At 45.6% G+C, this 20,045-nt stretch overlaps 1 protein-coding gene across 1 annotated transcript in view; it reads right to left on the bottom strand.

The window, feature by feature from the left end:
• Positions 1 to 17,287, bottom strand: part of Sae1 (SUMO1 activating enzyme subunit 1) — a 54,329-nt gene extending 37,042 nt beyond the window's left edge. The window contains exons 1-4 of the mRNA XM_028854902.2: positions 17,104 to 17,287; positions 7,433 to 7,544; positions 2,790 to 2,963; positions 941 to 1,083 (exon numbers count right to left, since the gene is read on the bottom strand). Of these exons, the coding sequence (XP_028710735.1) occupies positions 941 to 1,083; positions 2,790 to 2,963; positions 7,433 to 7,544; positions 17,104 to 17,207 (533 nt within the window). The 5' untranslated portion in view covers positions 17,208 to 17,287. The remainder of the gene's footprint in view (positions 1 to 940; positions 1,084 to 2,789; positions 2,964 to 7,432; positions 7,545 to 17,103) is intronic.
• Positions 17,288 to 20,045: the final 2,758 nt, after the last annotated feature.

Raw genomic sequence — 20,045 nt, 5'->3', positions numbered from 1 at the left:
GGAAGCTCTGCCCAATCAGGCCTAGGCTTCTCTGTATCACTCACTGGCAAGGTAGGCTTCAGATGCTGTGTGTGTGTGTGTGTGTGTGTGTGTGTGTGTGTGTGTGTGTGTGTGTGAGAGAGAGAGAGAGAGAGAGAGAGAGAATATGAATAAATATAGTAAATGGTGCCCAAATACTCAGCTTATATAGTTTTATAATACTCTATCATCTGCTATCATTCACTTAAAGGCTGTAAATAAAAACCACTGCAGGTCTTGTCATGCGAGAATTATTAAGCTCTGCAGCCTCATGTTCAAAATGAGGGATAAGGTCTGTCTGCTCTACCACAGTAGGCTCCACCTTGGAGCTTTTCCAAGGCAGGCTGAATGTGCCCAAAGAGCCCCCCATTTAACCAGCAGGTACTCTCTCCACCATCTCTCCACATGCAAGCACAAACTAGGGAACAAGTGTTTATAAACCAAGCTTGCCTTCCAAGGACAGTGCATGTGGGTGGCAGCCCTTAATTTCATGAGGCTGGGATTCTCCTATGATGTTTTGTCCAGAACTCTGACTGCTTCGGGCTTCAGATGACATCATCGTTTAAGTGTGGGGTCCACATATCCTAAAATTCTGAACCCATAAGATAGGCGTGGTAGTGCACACCTTTGATCCTAGCACTCGGGAAGCAGGGTTAGGTGGATCTCTGAGTTGGAAGCCAGCCTGATCTACAGAGTGAGTTCCAAGACAGCCAGACAGAGAAACCCTGTCTTGAAAAAAAAAAAAACAACAACAAAAATGTGAACCCACAAAGCACTCTACTTAGTAATTTGCTAATCGCTTATTTCAGAATGTTCTAAGTATTGTAGCAAAGTAAGTTACTTCATTAGGGCAATTCATTTCCTACCATAAATACTATTCCAACTGTGGGAATACTACCCACCCTCTCCTCCCAGCACTTACTCTACAAACTCATGCTCTCCAAGATTTGCAAAGGTGTACCCATGGTACCCAAAGACATCTCCTGTGAAGAACTTGATGCTGTTTCTGTGACAGATCTGGTCAACTTTAACAATGACATCCCTGGAACAGCAAGTCAGGCACACCTGCAGAGAAACAGGAACTGACTGGTAAGAGCTGAAAACTGTGAATCACTGCCCTGCTGTCTACATAAATCTTAAATTAACTGTCTCTCTGGCAAGCTTAGGACCGGTTTCAACAGGTACAACAGGTTCTTTGGGTGCTATGATTATAAGACAAAAGAGAAGTTGCAGGTTTCAGGGTGTAGAAAGTGTAAATGATATGATGGCCACTTTTGACAACTAAGAGGATTTAGCTGGAAAGTAAAACCACTCGAGAATCTGTTCCCTTAATCCAAGAACACATAAACTACACTTCACAGTTCTCATGAAGACAGCAATATCAAGGTAATCTAAACTACTATCTAGTAACCTAAACTATTAGCTAATCTGTTAAAATCAAGCAAATTCTGGCGGCAAGTAAAACCAGTTTGAGGAAAACCTCCCCAACACACATGTAATCTTTTTTTAAAAAATTTATTTCATTTAGGTTATTTTTTACAACAAAGTTCTCTCAATGTAGCCTTACTGGCCTGGAACTCATTCTTGTAGACCAGGCCTGTCTCTACTTCCCAAGCACCAGGGCTAAAGGTACCACCACAACTGGCTATTTAATTTATTAATTATGTGTGTGATCAGATGTGGTGACGCAGACTGTAATCTCGGCACACCGGAAGCAGAGACAGAAAGATCTCTGTGAGGCCAGCCTGGTCTACAAAGTGAGTTCCAGAATGGCCAGGGCTTTGTTAGAGAGCCTGTCTCAAAAACAAACAGGAAAAGCCGCATGCACTGACATAGAATTTAGCTTTTTCTTTCACCTCTGCATAGCCTTGGCACTGAGAGGAGATGAGGTTGGCTATGCCTCATTATGCTTATTATTGTAGTTACTGTCAAGTGCATGGCCAAAGTGATGATGTGTTAAAAGGGACACAGACACATCAAGATTAGATAGATGCTGGTTGTTGGTTATCTTTACTTTTTTAAGACAAAGTCAGCCAGGCATGGTGGCGTACACCTTTAATCCCAGCACTTGGGAGACAGAGGCAGGCAGATCTCTGTGTTCAAGACCAGCCTGGTCTACAGAGCAAGCTGTAGGACAATCAGGGCTGCACAGAGAAACCCTGCTCAGAACCCGCCCCACAAAAGACAGAGTCTTATGTAGCCCAGGCTGGCCTCAAACTCAGTGTTGATCTATTCCATCTGCCAAATGTTGAGATTATAGGCATGTGCCACCAAGTTTGGCTAGGTATGCTCTTTCTTAACACAAAACACAAGCTGCAGCTTGATATTTCTAACAAGTAAGTGCAGCTGGCAACAAAATTAATCAACGACTTAAGTTTTCAGTAGAACACATGAGCAAAGATTCTGAAGGAAGATAAAATACTAATGCTGAAATCTAGTCTGGGGGTACATAAGCCTAAACAGAGAAGCAGCCAGTAGACAGCAGGCACCTCTCACAAACAACCACAACAGGTCCAACAGACTGGACCTACACCAAAGCATACTTAATGTGTCAAGCCTAAAGAACACAAGTTTATAAATGTACATGAGAGGAAATTCTAGCACACCTACAGTTAATTTGCTATGTAGTCCTGGCTGGCCTCAAGCGTGGAGCAGCCCTCCTTCCTGCCTCTGATCCCAAGCACTGGGGTTACAGGTGTGAACCCACAATGAGCTTCCACTACGACTTGAACTTGCTGACTCTCCCAACAGGCTTACACTAAGAGACTCACCGCATCAAACTGAGTGAAGAATGCCTCCGGCTTCTTCTCTATATCTTCAGTGTCCACCTTTACATCCACCATGGGGTTGAGATTCTGGGCACGTTCCAAAGAGGCCTCAGCCCTATTTCGGCCCACAGACCCAGTCTGAATCAAAAACTGAGCTCCAGGGTCTTCTGGAGATACCTAAGAAAAAAATTTTCTCCTTAATTCTTGAGTCTTTCTAGAATATAAATCTCAAAGACACTGAGCCTATCTATAAGGATGCTAAAATGCCCACAACCAACTACTATTATTGTTCCTACAGAAATCTGTCTAAGTTGGGTATGCTAACACACACCTTTAATTTTAGCACTCAGGAGGCAGAGGCAGGTGGATCTCTGTGAGATCAAGGCAAGCCTGATCTATAAAAGTCCAGGACAGCCAGGACTGTTACCCAGAGAAACCCAGTCTAAAGAAACTGGAGGGGGGGGGGGGGGGGACACACGACGCACAGCTGTGCATGCCTTTAATACTGGTGCTCCAGAGGCAGAAACAGACTTCTGATTTCGAAGCCAGCCTGGTCTGCTTAGTTCCAGGACAGCCAGGGCTACACAGAGAAACCCTATCTCAAACAAAACAAAACAAAAACAGAGATCAGCCAGCATCACTGAGGCAAAATCTTCTAGGAAGTATTTATTTGTTCAGGGTCAGCACACAGAAGCTGTGGTCCGGAGGTGGCCAAGACCACACCTGTGCTAGCAGCCAAACTCGACAATGTGTGAGAGTCCCCCAGAGGTACTGCTTTTGAAGACATGAAGGTGTCACAGAGAGCAGAGCAGCTGAGGTACAGCAGGGTCAGAGGAGGGGCTTGTGGTGAAGGTGCAGCCCAGCTGCCATAGAGATGCCAGGAACAAGGACTGTAATAGCTATGGAATGGAGCCTCAACATCTTTGAAGCCCAGAAGATCCTGAGTCAAAGAAGTCTGGCGCTGAGCTTTACACTGTTGTTGGACTTTGATTTTGTTGTAACTGCACTCAGGTTTTTTCCCTCTTAGAGTGGGGAAGCATTTACTCTTTTCTTTCCTTCTTTTTTTTTTTTTTAATTTTGCAGGAGCACACAGCTGAAGTTTGGGTATTTAAGAGAAATCTTGAAAGGTATTTTTCAAGTTTAAAGAAACTAAACTTTCAAAGTGTTTGAATTTTTAACTACCATGGGACTTTTACAAGTTGGGATGTTTAGAAAAGTTATAGTTGAACAGTGATGTTAGTTTATTTTTGCTTTTTTTTTGTCAACTTGACACAAGTTAGAATTAGTTGGGAAGAGGAACTTCAAACTGAGAAAATGCCTTTATCAGAATGCTTACAGGCAAGTCTGTGAGGCATTTTCTTGATTAATGATTGATGTAGAAGGGCCCAGGTTAGTGTGGGTGGTAGCACACCTAGGCAGGTGGTCCTAGATTGTATAAAAAAGCTCGCTGAGCAAGCCAGTAAGCAGTGTTCCCTACGACCTGTTTCAGTTTCTGCCTCCCGAGTTCCTGCGCTGAATTCCCTCAGTCATGGGGTGTGACCTCAGAGTTGCAAGCTGAAATATATATATAGTGTTTTCTTCCTAAGTCGATTTTGGTCACAGTGTTTACACAGCAATAGAAATTCTAAGACAGACTCCTGCTCTTCTTCCTTCTGAGTCTTTAATACTGGTCATTGATGGTTAAATAGCACCCCCTTGTGTTTACAAGAGAAACTCTCTCTAAAGTCTAATGTCTCCTTTACTTGAATTTGTTGATATGTGTGTGTGTGTGTGTGTGTGTGTGTGTGTGTGTGTGTGTGTGTGTTTCAAGACAGAGTTTCTCTGTGTAACAGTCCTGGCTGTCCTGGAACTCACTTGGTGGACCAGACTGGCCTCGAACTCACAGAGACTCTTCTGCCCCTGCCTCTGCCTCCCGAGTGCTAGGATTAAAGGCATGTGCCACAATACCTGGCTTAAATTTGTTCAGATATCTAATTGCTAACAGAACAACTGGTTACTAGTGCTCAATAGTAAAGTGCTTCTCTAGCGCACACAGGACCCTAAATCTGACCTCCCTGAATTGGAGGAATACCCCAACCCCCCAGGTGGGGGAGTGGAGGCAAGCAGAGAAATTGACTTCATTATTAAAGGTAGATGTCAGCAGAGCCTCAAAGACCAGGGCTACTAGTAAGCAGATTCCATATCACTCCAAGTATTCCTCACAAACCATCTAACTTAGCAAATGGCTTCACCACCTCACCAGAACCAGTAAGTCATCTCCCATCACCACCACCCCAATCACCTACTAACTATCCAAAGCACACATTCTTCCTTAATATCAAGAAAATGGACCAATTTTTCAGACCAACCCTCTACCAGTGTCATGTTTTTAAGTTACCACATCCTGTTCTTCAGGGATTATTCCCTACTGCAAGGCTGAAATCTATGATTAAGGGCAAGGGTCCTGGACAATTCAGGTTAGATTCAAATCCTCAATTCAATCTTGGTTCAACCACTGACTGTTATTATCTACATGTACAGAAACATGATATAGATGCTTATCATGCAACAGATAACACCTACCACATAATGTTCTGCCATTCTAGTCTCCATAAGACCCTCTGAGATACAGCTGTGTGTAAGTCCATCTCAGGGCTGTTCACTTCAGTAAGCAAAATTCCATAGAACAATTCACTAACCCTATAGCCAAGTCCACATGATTCCACAGTCTTCTAAACTATTTTGCACCACTGCTTCCCAGGGGTGTTCTTAGGGAAATTGCAGGAGGAAAAGCATGGTATATTTATGGACTGTTAAATTTATCTGATGGGAGTTGAGCTAGTTAAGCTGACCAGCACTAGACTACAGGAAGTCCGTTAGAAACCATGTCTAACTCTAACCCTGGAGTGCTTTTATATTATCACTGCTCAGGTTCTCTACAATGTAGCTGGGGTTGAGGACCACTACCTCAAGAAAGGAGAAGGCACCGTGGTCCTCCAGGTAGGGGAAGAAAATCCACCTGTGCCTCCCAACACTGGACAGCCCTTGGTATTCTTCTGACATGGCATCAGAACCACTCACTCACCTCCTGGTATAGGATGGACCCACTGGAGTCCCACAGCCAGATAATGGTTTGGGAAATCCCATTTATACTTTCGATACCAAGAGCTGCCAGTTACAAAGTGTCTGGGCAGGTGTACTAATCCTCTGGATGTGCTCCTGCCTGTAGAGGGCACTGTAGTCTTAGACATGTCCTCTGTCCTGACTGCCTGCTCACACAAATGTATTTCCTTAGGTTTTCTTTCATTTTTAAATGCTTGTCATCTGAGAGTTTTGATATGTAGCTGAGGATGACTTCAAACCTGCAGCGATCTTCCTGCAGCTGCTTCTTAAGTGCTGGGATTACAGGTATGTACCACCATGCCACTCTCCCCTTAGGTTTAACTTAAAAATCAATTTTTAGTTGGGGAGATAGCCCAGTTGGCATAGTATTTGCCTAGCAAGCATAAAGCCCTGGGTTTGACTGCCAATGGTTCATAAATAGAGTACGGTAGCTCTTGCCTATAATAATAGCACTGGAAAAGTGGAGGCAAGATCAGAAGTTCAAGGTTACCTTCAGCTGAAGTTTGAGGTCAGCTTTAGCTAACTGAAATCTTTCTACCTCAGTAACAATAAAAATGCCAGGCACAATGGTGCATTCCTTTAAATCGCAGCACTATGGAGGCAAAGGCAGGCTGACCACTGTGAGTTTGAAGTCAGCTTGGTCTACATACAAAGTTCCAAGCCAGCTCCTACATAGTTGAAAGCTAGTCTTAAAAAGAGTTGCAGCTGCCTGGCATGGTGAAGCATGCCTTTAATCTCAGTACTCAGGAGGCAGAGGCAGGCTGGTCTACATTGAGAAGAACGTGCCTCAAAACAAACAAATAAAAGAAGTTGTGGCTGTAACACTAAGCAAGTGAAGCCCATGTTCCTCTTGTATTGCAGTACAAAGTTGTAGATTTCTAAGACAGTCTCATGCATCTCTGAGGCTACACTGCAAGTTCCAAGGCAGCCTGAACTACACAGTGAGGCCCTGCCTTGAAAGACCAAGAAGCAAGCAAAGAAACAAAAATTGTTAGAAAACCTCCACACCCTGCTCAGTCAATACTGAATGCTCACTGTTCTCCTGTGTAAGCAGTCTCTACACCTTCTCTCTGATTCAGTATTTCTCAAAGCAATGTTAGTGAACCATCTACACCAAGATTAAGTCCTTTTTTTTTTTTTTTGAGAGTTGCACTTACGTAGTAAACACCAAGCTTGAACTTACAACCCTGCCTCAATCTCCTGAGTGTTGAGATTATAGGTGCGTGCCATGAGACATCTTTGGGGGTGGGGGGAGTTGGTTTTTTGAGACAGGGTTCTCCATGTAGCTTTGTGCCTTTCCTGGCCCTGCCTCCTGAGTGCTGGGATTAAAGACGTGCACCACCACCGCCCGGCTGAGACATCTTTTAAATGTACCCATTCCTGAACCACCCCAGAATTTCTGAATCAGCAGCTCAGGAGTGAGGGCTGTACATAGGCCTCAAGGCTTTAGTCTACCAGCACAGTGCCACCGAACCTGCCTTGGCACCGCAGCACGCACAGCACTGCATCTTGAGGGGAGACAGGGCGAGCAGAGGGATACATACCTGCTCGTGATCCAGCATGGTCAGTCCTTTCACTCCTGCCAGGATAAGATTCTTGGCAATTTCAGCCCCAAGTCCTTTCATGCCGACAATCAGCACCCGGGAAGCTCGAAGCCTGTAGACACAGGCTATGTTAACTTGATGACTCCAAACAGTGGGATGTGTTCAATCACAGGACAATAACAAAAACTTTATTTTCACTATACCCACTGAAGCACCACTGAACCTTCACATTTAGGAAAATGGGTTCCAAACAATCCTGCAGAGAACATTACTCTTTTTCTTGTTTGTTTGTTTGTTTGTTTGTTTGTTTGTTTCTCAAGACGGGGTTTCTCTGCATAGCTTTGGAGCCTGTCCTGGAACTCGCTCTGTAGACCAGCTGGCCTCGAACTCAGAGATCCCCTTTGCTCTGCCTCCCGAGTGCTAAGATTAAAGGCGTGCAACACCACCACCCAGCCTAGAACATCACTTCTTTATTGAGCACCTACCATAACATGCACCTCCTCTATCTACAGTATGCAAACAGCAGTCCATAAGGTAGCTCTTCAAGCACAGACTTGAAGAGTCTTATGGGGCTGGGGTGGTAGAATTTGGCCTTTCACATGAGCTCCTACATGGATCCCAAGAACCACAAAGAAATAAAATTTTAAAAAGGACAAAGGAAGATTTGAATTTTAAACAGAACAGTGATAATGATGAAAACCTTTCAGACCAAGCAGCTGAGGTAGGAAGGATCTCCAGAAGCTCAGTCCAGACTTGATTACAGAGACCTTGTCTCAACAAAAAGAAACCTGGAGGAGGTGCTTTTTAATCAAAGGAAAATACATAACTAATCAACATACAGATAGTTGAAAGGAAACCATTCCAACTGTAGAAAACTGAACGTGTAAACACACAAGCTCAGGAAAAGGATGCTTGGGCTCAACATGTTTCAGACACAGCAAGAACAGAGGCTGCAAAGCAGTGCACAAGGAACACATGCCAGGTATGAGAGTGAGGAGCATGGCATGAGGGCTTGGTGGGCACTAGAGGGTCTGGACTCAATTCTACGGCATGTGGTGAGAAGATCATGTCACAGTTAGCAGAAGACTGGAGTAGTTATGTACGCGTACCCTCAGACTAGTATGACATCCAAAGAGGTGCTGAAGAAAGCAAGTATATTTACTAGGAACCGGGAACTGAACTCAGGGCTCTTGCATAGAAGGCAAGTGCTTTAGCAATGAAGTATCACCCCAGCTCGGCAAGAGGAACATTATTTAATCTGGAGCACACAAGCAGAACACATGACAGCATGAAAGTGTGCTTAAGAATGAGAAGGTGTCGGTGCACACTGGGGAGGTGGAAACAGGGTAAGGGGGTAGGTTCGGAGTCATGTCTGGCCACACAGAAAGTTTGAGGCCAACCTGCGGGTAGGGGAACTGCTTTGATCTCTGTCAAGAGAAAGAAAATGAGACCAAAATAATAATAATAATAATAATAATAATAATAAAAATAATAATAAGTAACCCAGTTGTGAGATGCAGGATTGTTTCACAGTATCCTAAAAGTCTTGATCCACAACTATCCAAAGTCAGAATTGATTAAGTCTGAGAGGGCAATTCAGACCTTGCTTCTGCACTGTTGGACAAGGCCCTAAGGACCAGGTAGTACAGTCCATCACAGCCACACTGGGGTTGTGGCGATTCAAGGCTTCAACCAGTGTTGCTGTCCTGGTTCTGTCACACAGCAGACCAGCTCTGTTCAAGTGCCAGCACCTGGAGAACACCAGGGGCTCTTTTCCAAAATTACTCTGATGATCATGAGTGCTTGCTTACACAGAATTACATTTAGGAGCTTTTATTAAGTACAGTAGCCATCAGAGTGCTGGGGTGCATCCCTGCAATCCCAACACTCTAGAGTCTAAGGCAGAAGGATTGAGAGTTTGAGGTCGGCCTTGGTTATGGCACTATATAATTCTAAAGCTACAAACAAAAACAAAGCTGGACACGGTGGGGGAGCACCCTATAATCCCAGGTACTTAGAATTCAAGGTTATCCTATGCTTGAGGTCAGCCTGAGTTTTGAGTCTTTCTAACAAAAAAAGAATCAGCAAGGCATGATGATGCACACCACACTAGTTCATGACAGCCAACATTATGACTATGTAGTAGAAAGGAATACTCTCAAAAGGAAACTCTAAGTTATCATTTAGCCGGGCTTGGTGGTACTCACCTTTAATTCTGGCATTGAGAAGGCAGAGGCAGGTGGATCTCTGTGAGTTCAAGGTCAGCCTGGTCTACATAGCAAGTTCTAGTACAGCCAGAGCTACATAGTAAGACCCTGTCTCCAAAACACACACATAGATAGATAGATAGATAGATAGATAGATAGATAGATAGATAGATAGATAGATAGATAGATAAAGTTTGTGTGGTGTGTACATGTGCGAGTGAGAACACAGTAAACTTTTAAAAGTTGGCTGGCTCTCTCCTTCACCCATGGTTTCCAAACAAGCACTTATTGTTTACCAACTACACGAGGCAGACAGAGGCAGGCAAATCTCTGAGTTCGAGGCACAGTCTGGTCTACAGAGTGAGTTCCAGGACAGTCAGGGCTAAACAGAGAAACTCTATCTCAAAAAAAGGGGGCAGATAAATGCTGGCACATAACTGCAAATGTAAAGCCATCTTGGTCATCAAACTGAGTTTCAAGCTTGTCAGGATCACAAACAAAAGCATCATCTAGATTCGAGAGCAATACCTGGCATGTAACAAATGTTCCACAGTGTTAACACAGACTTACTGAACTCTTCAGCCCCACCCCCCCACCTTCACTATAAAAGCCTGGCTAGCCATACACTTGAATCTGTATTTTCAGCACCCACTCACAGAAAGAACTGAGACTTGGTCTCATTCACCCCAAGCTGCCCTAAAACTATGTAGCAGAGGACAGCCTTGAACTGTGACCCTCCTGCCTCTCTCTATCTCTAGTACACTAATAGGTGTGCACCCTTCTTGCCCAGCATATGTGGTACTAGGATCAAACCCAGGGCTTCATGCACACAAGGAAGATAAGCAACTGAGTTCATTGCCAGCTGATAAAATCTACAGCTCACATTTAGTTGTTCAGAACTTACCTACACACTACTTTACTAGTTTTATCTCCTTACCCCCCAGCATGCCCTCAGCTTTCCATCTCCAGACTTCAAAATCACATTTCACACTCCCTTAAACACACGACCTCTTCCTCCCTAGCCTACTCAAGCTCCCTCACCCCAGTGCTATTCCTCAGCGCCCATGGTGGTTAATATTCACTGACAACTTAGATTTAGAATCACCATGTACACACAGCTCTGGGTATGTTCTATGACAGGTTTTGGGTTTTTTGTTTGTTTGTTTGTTTTTCAAAACAGGGTTTCTCTGTGTAGTTTTAGAGTCTGTCCTGGATCTAACTTTGTAGACCAGGCTGGCCTCAAACTCAGAGATCCGCCTGGCTCTGCCTCCCGAGTGCTGAGAGTAAAGGTGTGTGCCACCACTGCCTGGCCCTGTGACATTTATAGGAAGGTTCAATGGGACGGGCAATGACAGTGGCACACACCTTTAATCCCGAGCACTCAGGCAGAGACAGGTGGATCTCTGTGAATTTGAGGCCAGCCTGGTCTACAGAGCTAGTTCTACAACAGCCAGGGCTACACAAAGAAACCCTGTCTCAAAAAAAAAAGTTCAATAGAAGATGGCAGACCTACCCTGACTGTGACACCATCAGTAGAGTGGATCCCCATTCAATAAAAAAGACAAAGAGAGGCTCTGGTTCTACAAGCAAAAGTGCTTTCTGCCTGAGGATGGAAGCCTGAGGACATGAGGGCTATTCTCAGAAGCCACAAAAAGTTAGTAGAGAACCAAGTCCACAAAGTTGCCCTCTAACCTCCACACACACATGCCAAGATATGTAACCTCCCACAGACATTCAGTAATAAATAAATTCCCAGCACTCAGGGGCAGCAGCAAGTAGGATCTCTGTGAGTTCAAGATTAGCCTGGTCTAACAAGCTACTTCCTAGACCCTGTCTCAAAACAAACAAAAATAGTAAGTTTAAAAAGGAGGCAGGGGCCGGGCAGCGGTGGAGCACGCCTTTAGTCCCAGCACTAGAGAGGCAGAGGCAGCCGGATCTCTGTGAGTTCCAGGACAGGCTCCAAAGCTACAACAGAGAAACCCTGTCTCCAAAAAAAAGAAAAGAAAAGAAAAAAAAGAAAAGAAAGAAGGAAAAGAAAAAAAAAAGAAAAGGAAAGAAAGGAAAAGAAAAAGGAAGCAGGGGAACAGAGTACTGACTGTTCACCTTTCCTGACTAGCTGCAGTACCACCAGCTCTCTGTCACACATCCCTGCTGCCTGGCTTTCTTGCCATGATGGACTGTACCCTCAAAACAAATCACAGCAATGAGAAAATGTTAACACACAGCATTTCTTTTTAAATTTTTATTATTTTGTGTGGATGTATGCCATGCCCATATGTGGAGATCAGATGAAATTGAGGAGTCCATTCTGTTCTTCCACTAGGTGGGTCCCCGAAACTGAAACCATGTTGTCAGGTTTTGCAGCAAATGCCTTTACCTGCCCAGCCAGTCCTGGGGGCCTTTCCTACCATGGCACACTCAAGGGAAAATGACCTCTCCAGAACTTTCCTTGCAGCAGCAACATTAAAGGTCTCTAACAGGTTTAATAGAGCAGACTTGTCATCCCACCTGCTCAGGAGGCTGAGGCACGAGGATCAAAAGTACAGAGTGAAGCTAGCTAGCTGGGAGAGGTGGCTCACACCTGTAATGAGACAAAGTGAGACCCTGTCTCAAAACACACAGAGAACTGAAAACCCTAAAAAGAGGCTGTTATGTGTACATATTTACAAAAAGAAAAGGGTTCTGACCAGTCTCGGGTAACTGAAGGGCTTCTCCTGCTCCCCACCCCGCAACCATTACAACATAGCTCTTCAGAACAAGTGGTCTGGAATTGTTCGCTTTATTCAACAGCAATCAAAAATGAGTATCATATTTGTAATCTTAACCACACAGGCCAGGGCCCCAGAGACTATAGCTTACTTATGGCTCGTTACATGAAAAGGGCTTAAAACACTACCTGGCACACATTCAGCACTGAATGAAGTAGCTATTATTCATAATCTCTGAAGTAGCAATTCTCCATCTAGGAATCAATCCTACAGAAGGACATGAGCATAAAAATTACACACAAGCTTTCAGTGGCAATACTGTAGCCAACGAAGTTTGTGTGAGGCACAATTGAGTTGAAAACATGCACAACATACACAGAAGTGTACTGTCTTCCCCTGCCCAAACTATATCCTGACCGATGCAATCATCAGTTCTCACCCACAAAATTCAACAGGACCCAGGAGTAAGCAAGCACATGTAGTTCCAGCTGTGTAAGTTGGGGCAGAAAGATAATTACTTGAACCCAAGAAGAACAAAGCAAGACCCTGTTTCTTTCTCTAAAAATAAGATTTATTAATTACTTTGCTGTATTTGCTTGCATGTCATTCTTTTTCCTTTTTTTTTTTTTTTTTTTTTGGTGTGTGTGCGCGCGCGCACCACATGTGTGCAGGAGCCACAGAAAGCTAGATCCCCTGGAAATGGAGTTGCAGGAAGTTGTGAGCTGCCATATGGGTACCAAGAACCGCATTTCAGTCTCCTGACAGAGTAGTTAAGTGCTCTTAACCGAACCATCTCAACAGCCCAAGATCCTGGTTTGTTTTTTTTTTTCTTTCTTTCTTTGGTTTTTCTAGACAGAGTTTCTCTGTATAACCCTGTCTGTCCTGGAACTCAGAGATCCACCTGCCTCTGCCTTCTGTGCTGGGACTAACAGCGTGCACCACCACCACCCGGCCCTGCTTCTCAAACATACAAAAACAAAGGAGCTGTGGCTATAGCTCAGTTGGCAGAGTACTTGCCTAGCATGCACAAAACACGGGATTCCGTCTCCAGCACAGCATAAATGAGGTGTGGCTCACCCTTGTAATCCAAGCACTCCAGAGACAGAAGTAGAGGCAAAGAGGACCTCAAGTTCACGGTGATCAAACTGAATGGAAGACCAACCTGGGTAACAGGAGACCCTGTTGAAATACATTTGGTCTCCCTGCCTCCATTTGTCCCTCACAATCTACTGCCCACATTTCAAAGACATGTTTTCTTTGCCCTACTGGGGGCAGAACTCAGGGCTTCATATGCTAGGCCCCTTCTGCAATCACTGATCAGCCCAGACAGAGCTCTTACAATGTGAGCTACATCTTACCACACTGTTCAAAGATTTGAATGGTCTCTCTGCGAGCTCCTTACTGGAAACTCAGTCCTGTGGATCCTCTCACTTCAGCTCATTCTACACTCTTTCCCCTGCTGACCTGCTAAAGCCAAATCAGCTTCCCTTCACAGGAACTAAGGCTACTTCCAACAGAGGACCCTGGCATCAAAGGATCCTAGAAGCCCATAATGACCTTCTAATCTTTGTGGAGTGTTTTTCTTTTTTTAGGAAGGAGAGATGAGATTGAGATTATGTACATGAGCTACAGAGCCCTTTTTTATGCAGTGCTAGAGAGGGAGCCTGGGCTTTGTATATGCTAAGCAAGCACTCTATCAACTAAGTTATATGCCCAGCTAACACAGGTTGCTTCATCACCTCCTGAGGAAGTCTAAAACACCATGCTTAAGTGACTTGTCTGAAGACAAGGCACAGACTAAATTCAGATCAAACTTCAGTGACAAGACATAAAGCTCTACGCTTCATAACTGTGCTACATTACTAAAATCCTCAGAGGGAAAAAGATTAATAAAATAGAAATTACTTGTTCTGTTTTTGAGATAGTCTCATGCTTCGTATCATGAGATAGTCCCAGGCTGACCTTGAACTCCTGGCCCTCATACCTTTGGAAGCACTAGGATTATAAATATGCCCACTGAACCTGTGAGCAAGCACTCCTAACACTGGGCAGGAGGACTTTTCCAAGTACGATGCCAGCCTGGGTTAGAAAGAAACCCTGTCTCGCCGGGCGGTGGTGGCGCACGCCTTTAATCCCAGCACTCGGGAGGCAGAGCCAGGCGGATCTCTGTGAGTTCGAGGCCAGCCTGGGCTACCAAGTGAGTTCCAGGAAAGGCGCAAAGCTACACAGAGGAACCCTGTCTTGAAAAAACCAAAAAAAAAAAAAAAAAAAGAAAAGAAAGAAACCCTGTCTCAAAGGAGAAAAATAAACAATTTGCTGGGATAGGCTGGAGGCTGGGGTGTTTGTACCCCAGATGAAACACACAAGCCTAGCATGTGATTCCACCGCTAGCTCTCAGGGATGTCAATGGTTCAATACTCTTAATATTTCTCTTCTTTTTTGTTGTTGGTTATTCAGACTTGTCTAATAATGCAGAGAATTTACTGAAGTCTTCTGAGTGTAGCTGTTCTTTTTGTTTGTTTGTGACGGGGTTTCACTGTGTAGCCCTGGCTGTCCTGGAACTCGCTCTGTAGACCAGGCTGGCCTCAAATTCACAGAGATCCTCCTGCTCCGCCTCCCAAGGGCTAGAATTAAAGGCGTAAGCCGCTGCCATCGCCCGACCTGTGTGTGTAGTTGTTCTTATGCTATCTCATTTGCTTCAATCTCATAAAGTAGAGTCATTCCTTTTTTCTTCAGAGATTTTACACGTCTGTGTGTTAACATCTGAGTGTATGTATGTGAAACACGTGTGCAGTTCCCAGAGTCCCTGGAACTAGTTACACATGGTTGTGAATCATCATGTGGATGGGAGAGACCACATGTAGGGCTACTGTAAGAGCCGCCAGTGCTCTTACCCCATCATCTACCTCTCTAGCTCCCAACCCACCCACGCCCCCCCCATTTTTATTTTTTTTTTTTTTTGGTTTTTTCGAGACAGGGTTTCTCTGTGTAGCTTTGCGCCTTTCCTGGAGCTCACTTGGTAGCCCAGGCTGGCCTCGAATTCAGAGATCCGCCTGCCTCTGCCTCCCAAGTGCTGGGATTAAAGGCGTGCGCCACCACGCCCGGCTCGCCACTTTTTTTTAAAGTGAGGGTCTCACTATGTAGCCCTGGCTGGCCTGGAACTCACAATGTAGATCAGCTGGCTTCAAACTCACTGGGAAGAAAGGTGTGTGCCACCATGCCAACAATGACCTTGAACTTCTGATCTTCCTGCATCTACCTACTGAGTGCTAAAATGATAGGCATTTACCCACACGTCTAGTTTATATGGCATCTACCTCCCTCCTCCACCTCCTGAGCAGTGGGATTACAAGCGTGAGCCACCTCATCAATGCAGTTTTCTGTTTGACTGGAGTGTATTTATGTAGCCCTGGCCTGCCTCTGACATGACTGAAGGCTTGTACCACCTGCCGTGCCTGGCAGTATTTTTGATTTTGAGGTAAGGTGTCACTGTGGCTCAGAATGGTATCAAACTCATTATGTACTGCAGGCTAGCCTGGAGCCCACTCCTCCATCCTCAGCCTCGTAGGTGCTGGGATTTTGGGTGTGTGCCACTACTTTGGAGCCTTATTATTTTGAAACCTTATTATTTATGAATACTGTCCTCAGTCCCCATCAGAACGTAAGCTTCAAGTGGGGAAGGAGCCTATTTTGTTCAATGAAAAATGTTCAGGTAGCCCAAGCATGATGCCTCACCAAGTGAAGTGCTTGTCTTGAAGGCTTGGGGGGAACCCTGGCAACCTGAATTCAAACCTCAGAATCCACATCAAGGTGAAATAGCACAAAGTTGTCCTTTGGCATCCACATCCACACCATGAACACATCAACAAATACATCACATTCTAAAACTTCTCCCCAAAAAATGCTTAAGGAGCTAAGGTGTGGTGGCGAATGCATGTAACCCCTAGCACTTGGGAAGGTAAGTAAGAGCATCTCTGCAAGTTAATTTGTTTTGAGACACGGTCTCACTGTGTAGCTCTGGCTGTCCTGGAACTATATATAGAGCCCAGGCTGGCCTCGAACTCACAGAGAACCACCAGCCTCAGTTTCCAGAGTGCCGGAATTAAAGATGTGCAAAACCGTGCCCAGCAAAAAAAACAAAACAATAACAACAATTTGAGAGAGGGAAAGAAGCCATTTGAGGTGGCGCACTCCTCTAACCCCAGCACTCACTCGGGAGGCAGAGGCAGGTGGATCTCTGAGTTCCAGGGCAGCCTGGTCTACTGAGTTCCAGGACAACTGTTTTGGGGGGTGGGGGGTGGAGGACACGGGACAGGACCCATGACAATGTGCTCAATAAATCCGGCCATTCTGAGCCTCTCCAGGCGTCCCTTTGTCAGGACTCGCTCCCAAATCCTCCCCAGGGGAGCCTGTGGGGTGTGCCGGGTCCCCAGGGCGCCCACCCCAGGTTCCCACCGAAAGGAAGTCAATGAGCTCAGCCATCCTCTCTCACGCCCTAAGCTCCACCACCACCCGTGGCCGACCCTGGCGGAGCCTCGGGTTCGAATCCTCCCTCTTCCCCGCCTCCTCCGAGGACACCCGCTCTCTCACCCGGGGGGGACGTCACCACCTCCCACACTTTGCAGAAACACCCTCCATTCGTCCTGTCCGAGTCACTAGGGAACCCAGGTGCGTCCATCACGACGCGGCTTTGCCAACAGGCCCCACCCGCTCCCCCGGGCCCCCCAGGCCGGCCCGGGCCAGCCGCGCCCCTCACCGCTTCTGGGCCTCCAGTCCCCACAGGCGGATCTGCCGGTCATACTGCGCCGCCTCCTCCTCGCTGATGCCGCCGCCGCCGCCGGCCTCTTCCTTCTCCACCATGGCGCCGGCTCTCACCCGCTCCCGCTCTCGCCAACCGCCAGGGGAGCCGTGCGCCGGGCTCGCGTCTGCGCCTGCGCAGAGAGCCGCGTCTGCGCAGTGGCGCAGTGGCCGCCCCCCGCGCACTCCGGGGGACCACGTGGGTTCCCGAGGCTCCCAGGCCCGCTAGCTGCCGCGGGTCACGTGACGGGGACGCCAATCAATCCCGGAGAGGGACACGAGGGGAAGAAGAAAAAAAAAAGTGGCGGGAGTTTTGGCTCCGCGGGGATGTCCATGTGGTCATTTATGAAGCTGGACTTGGGTTTATCGAGTTCTCGCGGGGAATCCTGCATCGATGGTAGGAATAAATAAATAAAGTGGGCCGGGCAGTGGTGACCACGCCTTTCATCCCAGCACTCGGGAGGCAGAGGCAAGCGGATATTCTGTGAGTTCGAGGCCAGCCTGGTCTAGAGAGCTCGTTCCAGGACAGGCTCCAAAGCTACACAGAGAAACACTGTCTCGGAAAACCAAATAAATAGGTAGATAGACAGATAGATAGATAGATAGATAGATAGATAGATAGATAGATAGATAGATAGATAATAAAGTGAATATTTTAAAATAACGACGTGCCCTCATGGAGCTCATCACCTATTGAGGAAAAACTAAAAAAAAAAAAAAAACAGACATTCCTCCTGGAGAGAATGGAGGTAGGTGGGAATGGAAGGGGGTCCCTTTCCTCTCCCGATATCAAAATCTGTAGATCCTCAAACCTTACGTAAAATGCAGTACTGAAATTGGACATGGTAGACCATGCCTGTGATTGTAGCTTTTGGATAAAAGAATGGAGAGGAATCAGAAGTTCAAGTCTAGCCTGGGTTACATGAGATCCTGTTAGCAAACAAGTGCAAACCTGGGTTTAAGGCCACATGCCTGTAATCCCAGCACTCAGGAGGCTGAAGCAGGAGAATTACTATGAGTTAGATTCTGCCTCTTAACAAACAGGCCAGGCTTTACTTATGTAGAAAAATGGCACGTGCATTACTTTTAGTGCCAGTTTACAAGAAATAGTGACCAAGGGAAGACCTATCAACTCAAATTCACCAACTACTTTAAAGGTACTAGTTTGACACAGACTTTTTTTATTTTTATTTATTTTTTTTTTGAGACAGGGTTTCTCTGTGTAGCTTTGCGCCTTTCCTGGAACTCACTTGGTAGACCAGGCTGGCCTCGAACTCACAGAGATCCGCCTGCCTCTGCCTCCCGAGTGCTGGGATTAAAGGCGTGCGCCACCACCGCCCGGCCAGACTTTTTTTAAAGGCTGCCTCAAATTAACTATGCTTTTGTTCTTACAAAAATGACAATCACAATATACAAATGAAAACATGTTCACCCTTACTAGCTGTCAGAGAAATTGCAGATCAAAATTACATTCAGATTCCATCTCACCCCAATAAGAATGGCAGTTGTTAAGAAAACAACACATGCTGGTGAGTTTGTGGACAATGGGGGGACTCTTACACGCCGTGGGAGGGAATTACAAACCAGTCCAGACACTCTGGAAGTCCATATGGGGGTTCTTGAAACAACTAAAAATAGATCTACCAAAACAAACAAACAGGCCAGGTCATACATGCCTTTAATTCTAGCATTTGTGAGTCAGAGGCAGGTGGATATCTGAATTCTAGGCCAGTCTGGTCTATATATTGATTTTCAGGCCAGCCAGGGCTTCATAGTGACCCTGTCTCAAAACAAATAGGGACTTAAGATATGGCTCAGTAAAGCCCAGCAAGTGTAAGTGTTGTGGGGTATTCACCAGAGAAGACTGCTTGGATATGGGTTTAAGCCAAAAGAAAGTATTAGCTGGCCAGCAACTACACTGGGTGCTTGGGATCCCAGCTTAGCCCCAAGCCTTTCTCAGGGTGAGCTTTTAAGCACAGAAACCATGTTCTGGCTTGTGCGTTTGGCCCTGTGTAATTAATGGGTTGACATACTTCCGTTAACAAGAACAGTTAGCCAGAAGCAGAACTACAGAAGCTAAAAAGCAAGGTTAGTACATTTTGAGACTTTCCCAGGACTATATGGATTTGAATTGATCAGGGCCTTTGTTTTAGTTTTACCGGTGGTGCTGTCTACATGCTGAGCCCTACAGCCTGAATGGTACTTCCATCATGGAGTTAGGTGTGCTAAGGTCTCGGACCCTGTTACAGAAGGATCTGAGTTTGCTCTCTATAGCCCTGTAAAACAAACAAACCAAACACTGAGCTTAAATCGTACAGATTTGTAATCCCAGCACTGAGGAGGTAGAGACCGAAGGATCCCTGGCCATTGCTTACAAGACTGGCACCAGAGGTTGTCCTCTGACCTCCACCAATGGGATGTGACCTTGACATGTCACACACAATATTTTAAATGTTAACACTTCCCCCAACCAATGCTTAGGAAAGTAACCCTAATTAAATGCACAGGAGACATGAAGGTTGGATGGGGGTTTGTTGGGAGGAGAAAGGGATAAAAGAGGATAATGGGGGGTGGAGAATATGATTAAATTACATTTTACATATATATGTATGAAATTGTCTAAGAATAAATAAATTAGAAATACATAATTTGCCAGGCAGTGGTGGCACATCCCTTTAATCCCAGCACTCGGGAGGCAGAGAAAGATGGATCTCTGTGAGTTCGAAGCCAGTCTGGTCTACGGAGTGAGATCTGGGACAGGCACCAAAGCTACATAGAGAAACTCTGTCTCAAAGGGGAAAAAAAGAAAAGAAAAGAAAGAGAAAAAACAAAAAACAAGGGCTGGAGAGATGGTTCAGTGGTTAAGAGCACTGGCTGTTCTTCCAAAAGTCCTGAGTTCAA

Source organism: Peromyscus leucopus, chromosome 1, assembly GCF_004664715.2.
Source record: "Peromyscus leucopus breed LL Stock chromosome 1, UCI_PerLeu_2.1, whole genome shotgun sequence".
Classification (NCBI taxonomy): Eukaryota; Metazoa; Chordata; class Mammalia; order Rodentia; family Cricetidae; genus Peromyscus; species Peromyscus leucopus.
This window is presented reverse-complemented; position numbering and strand designations above follow the sequence as displayed.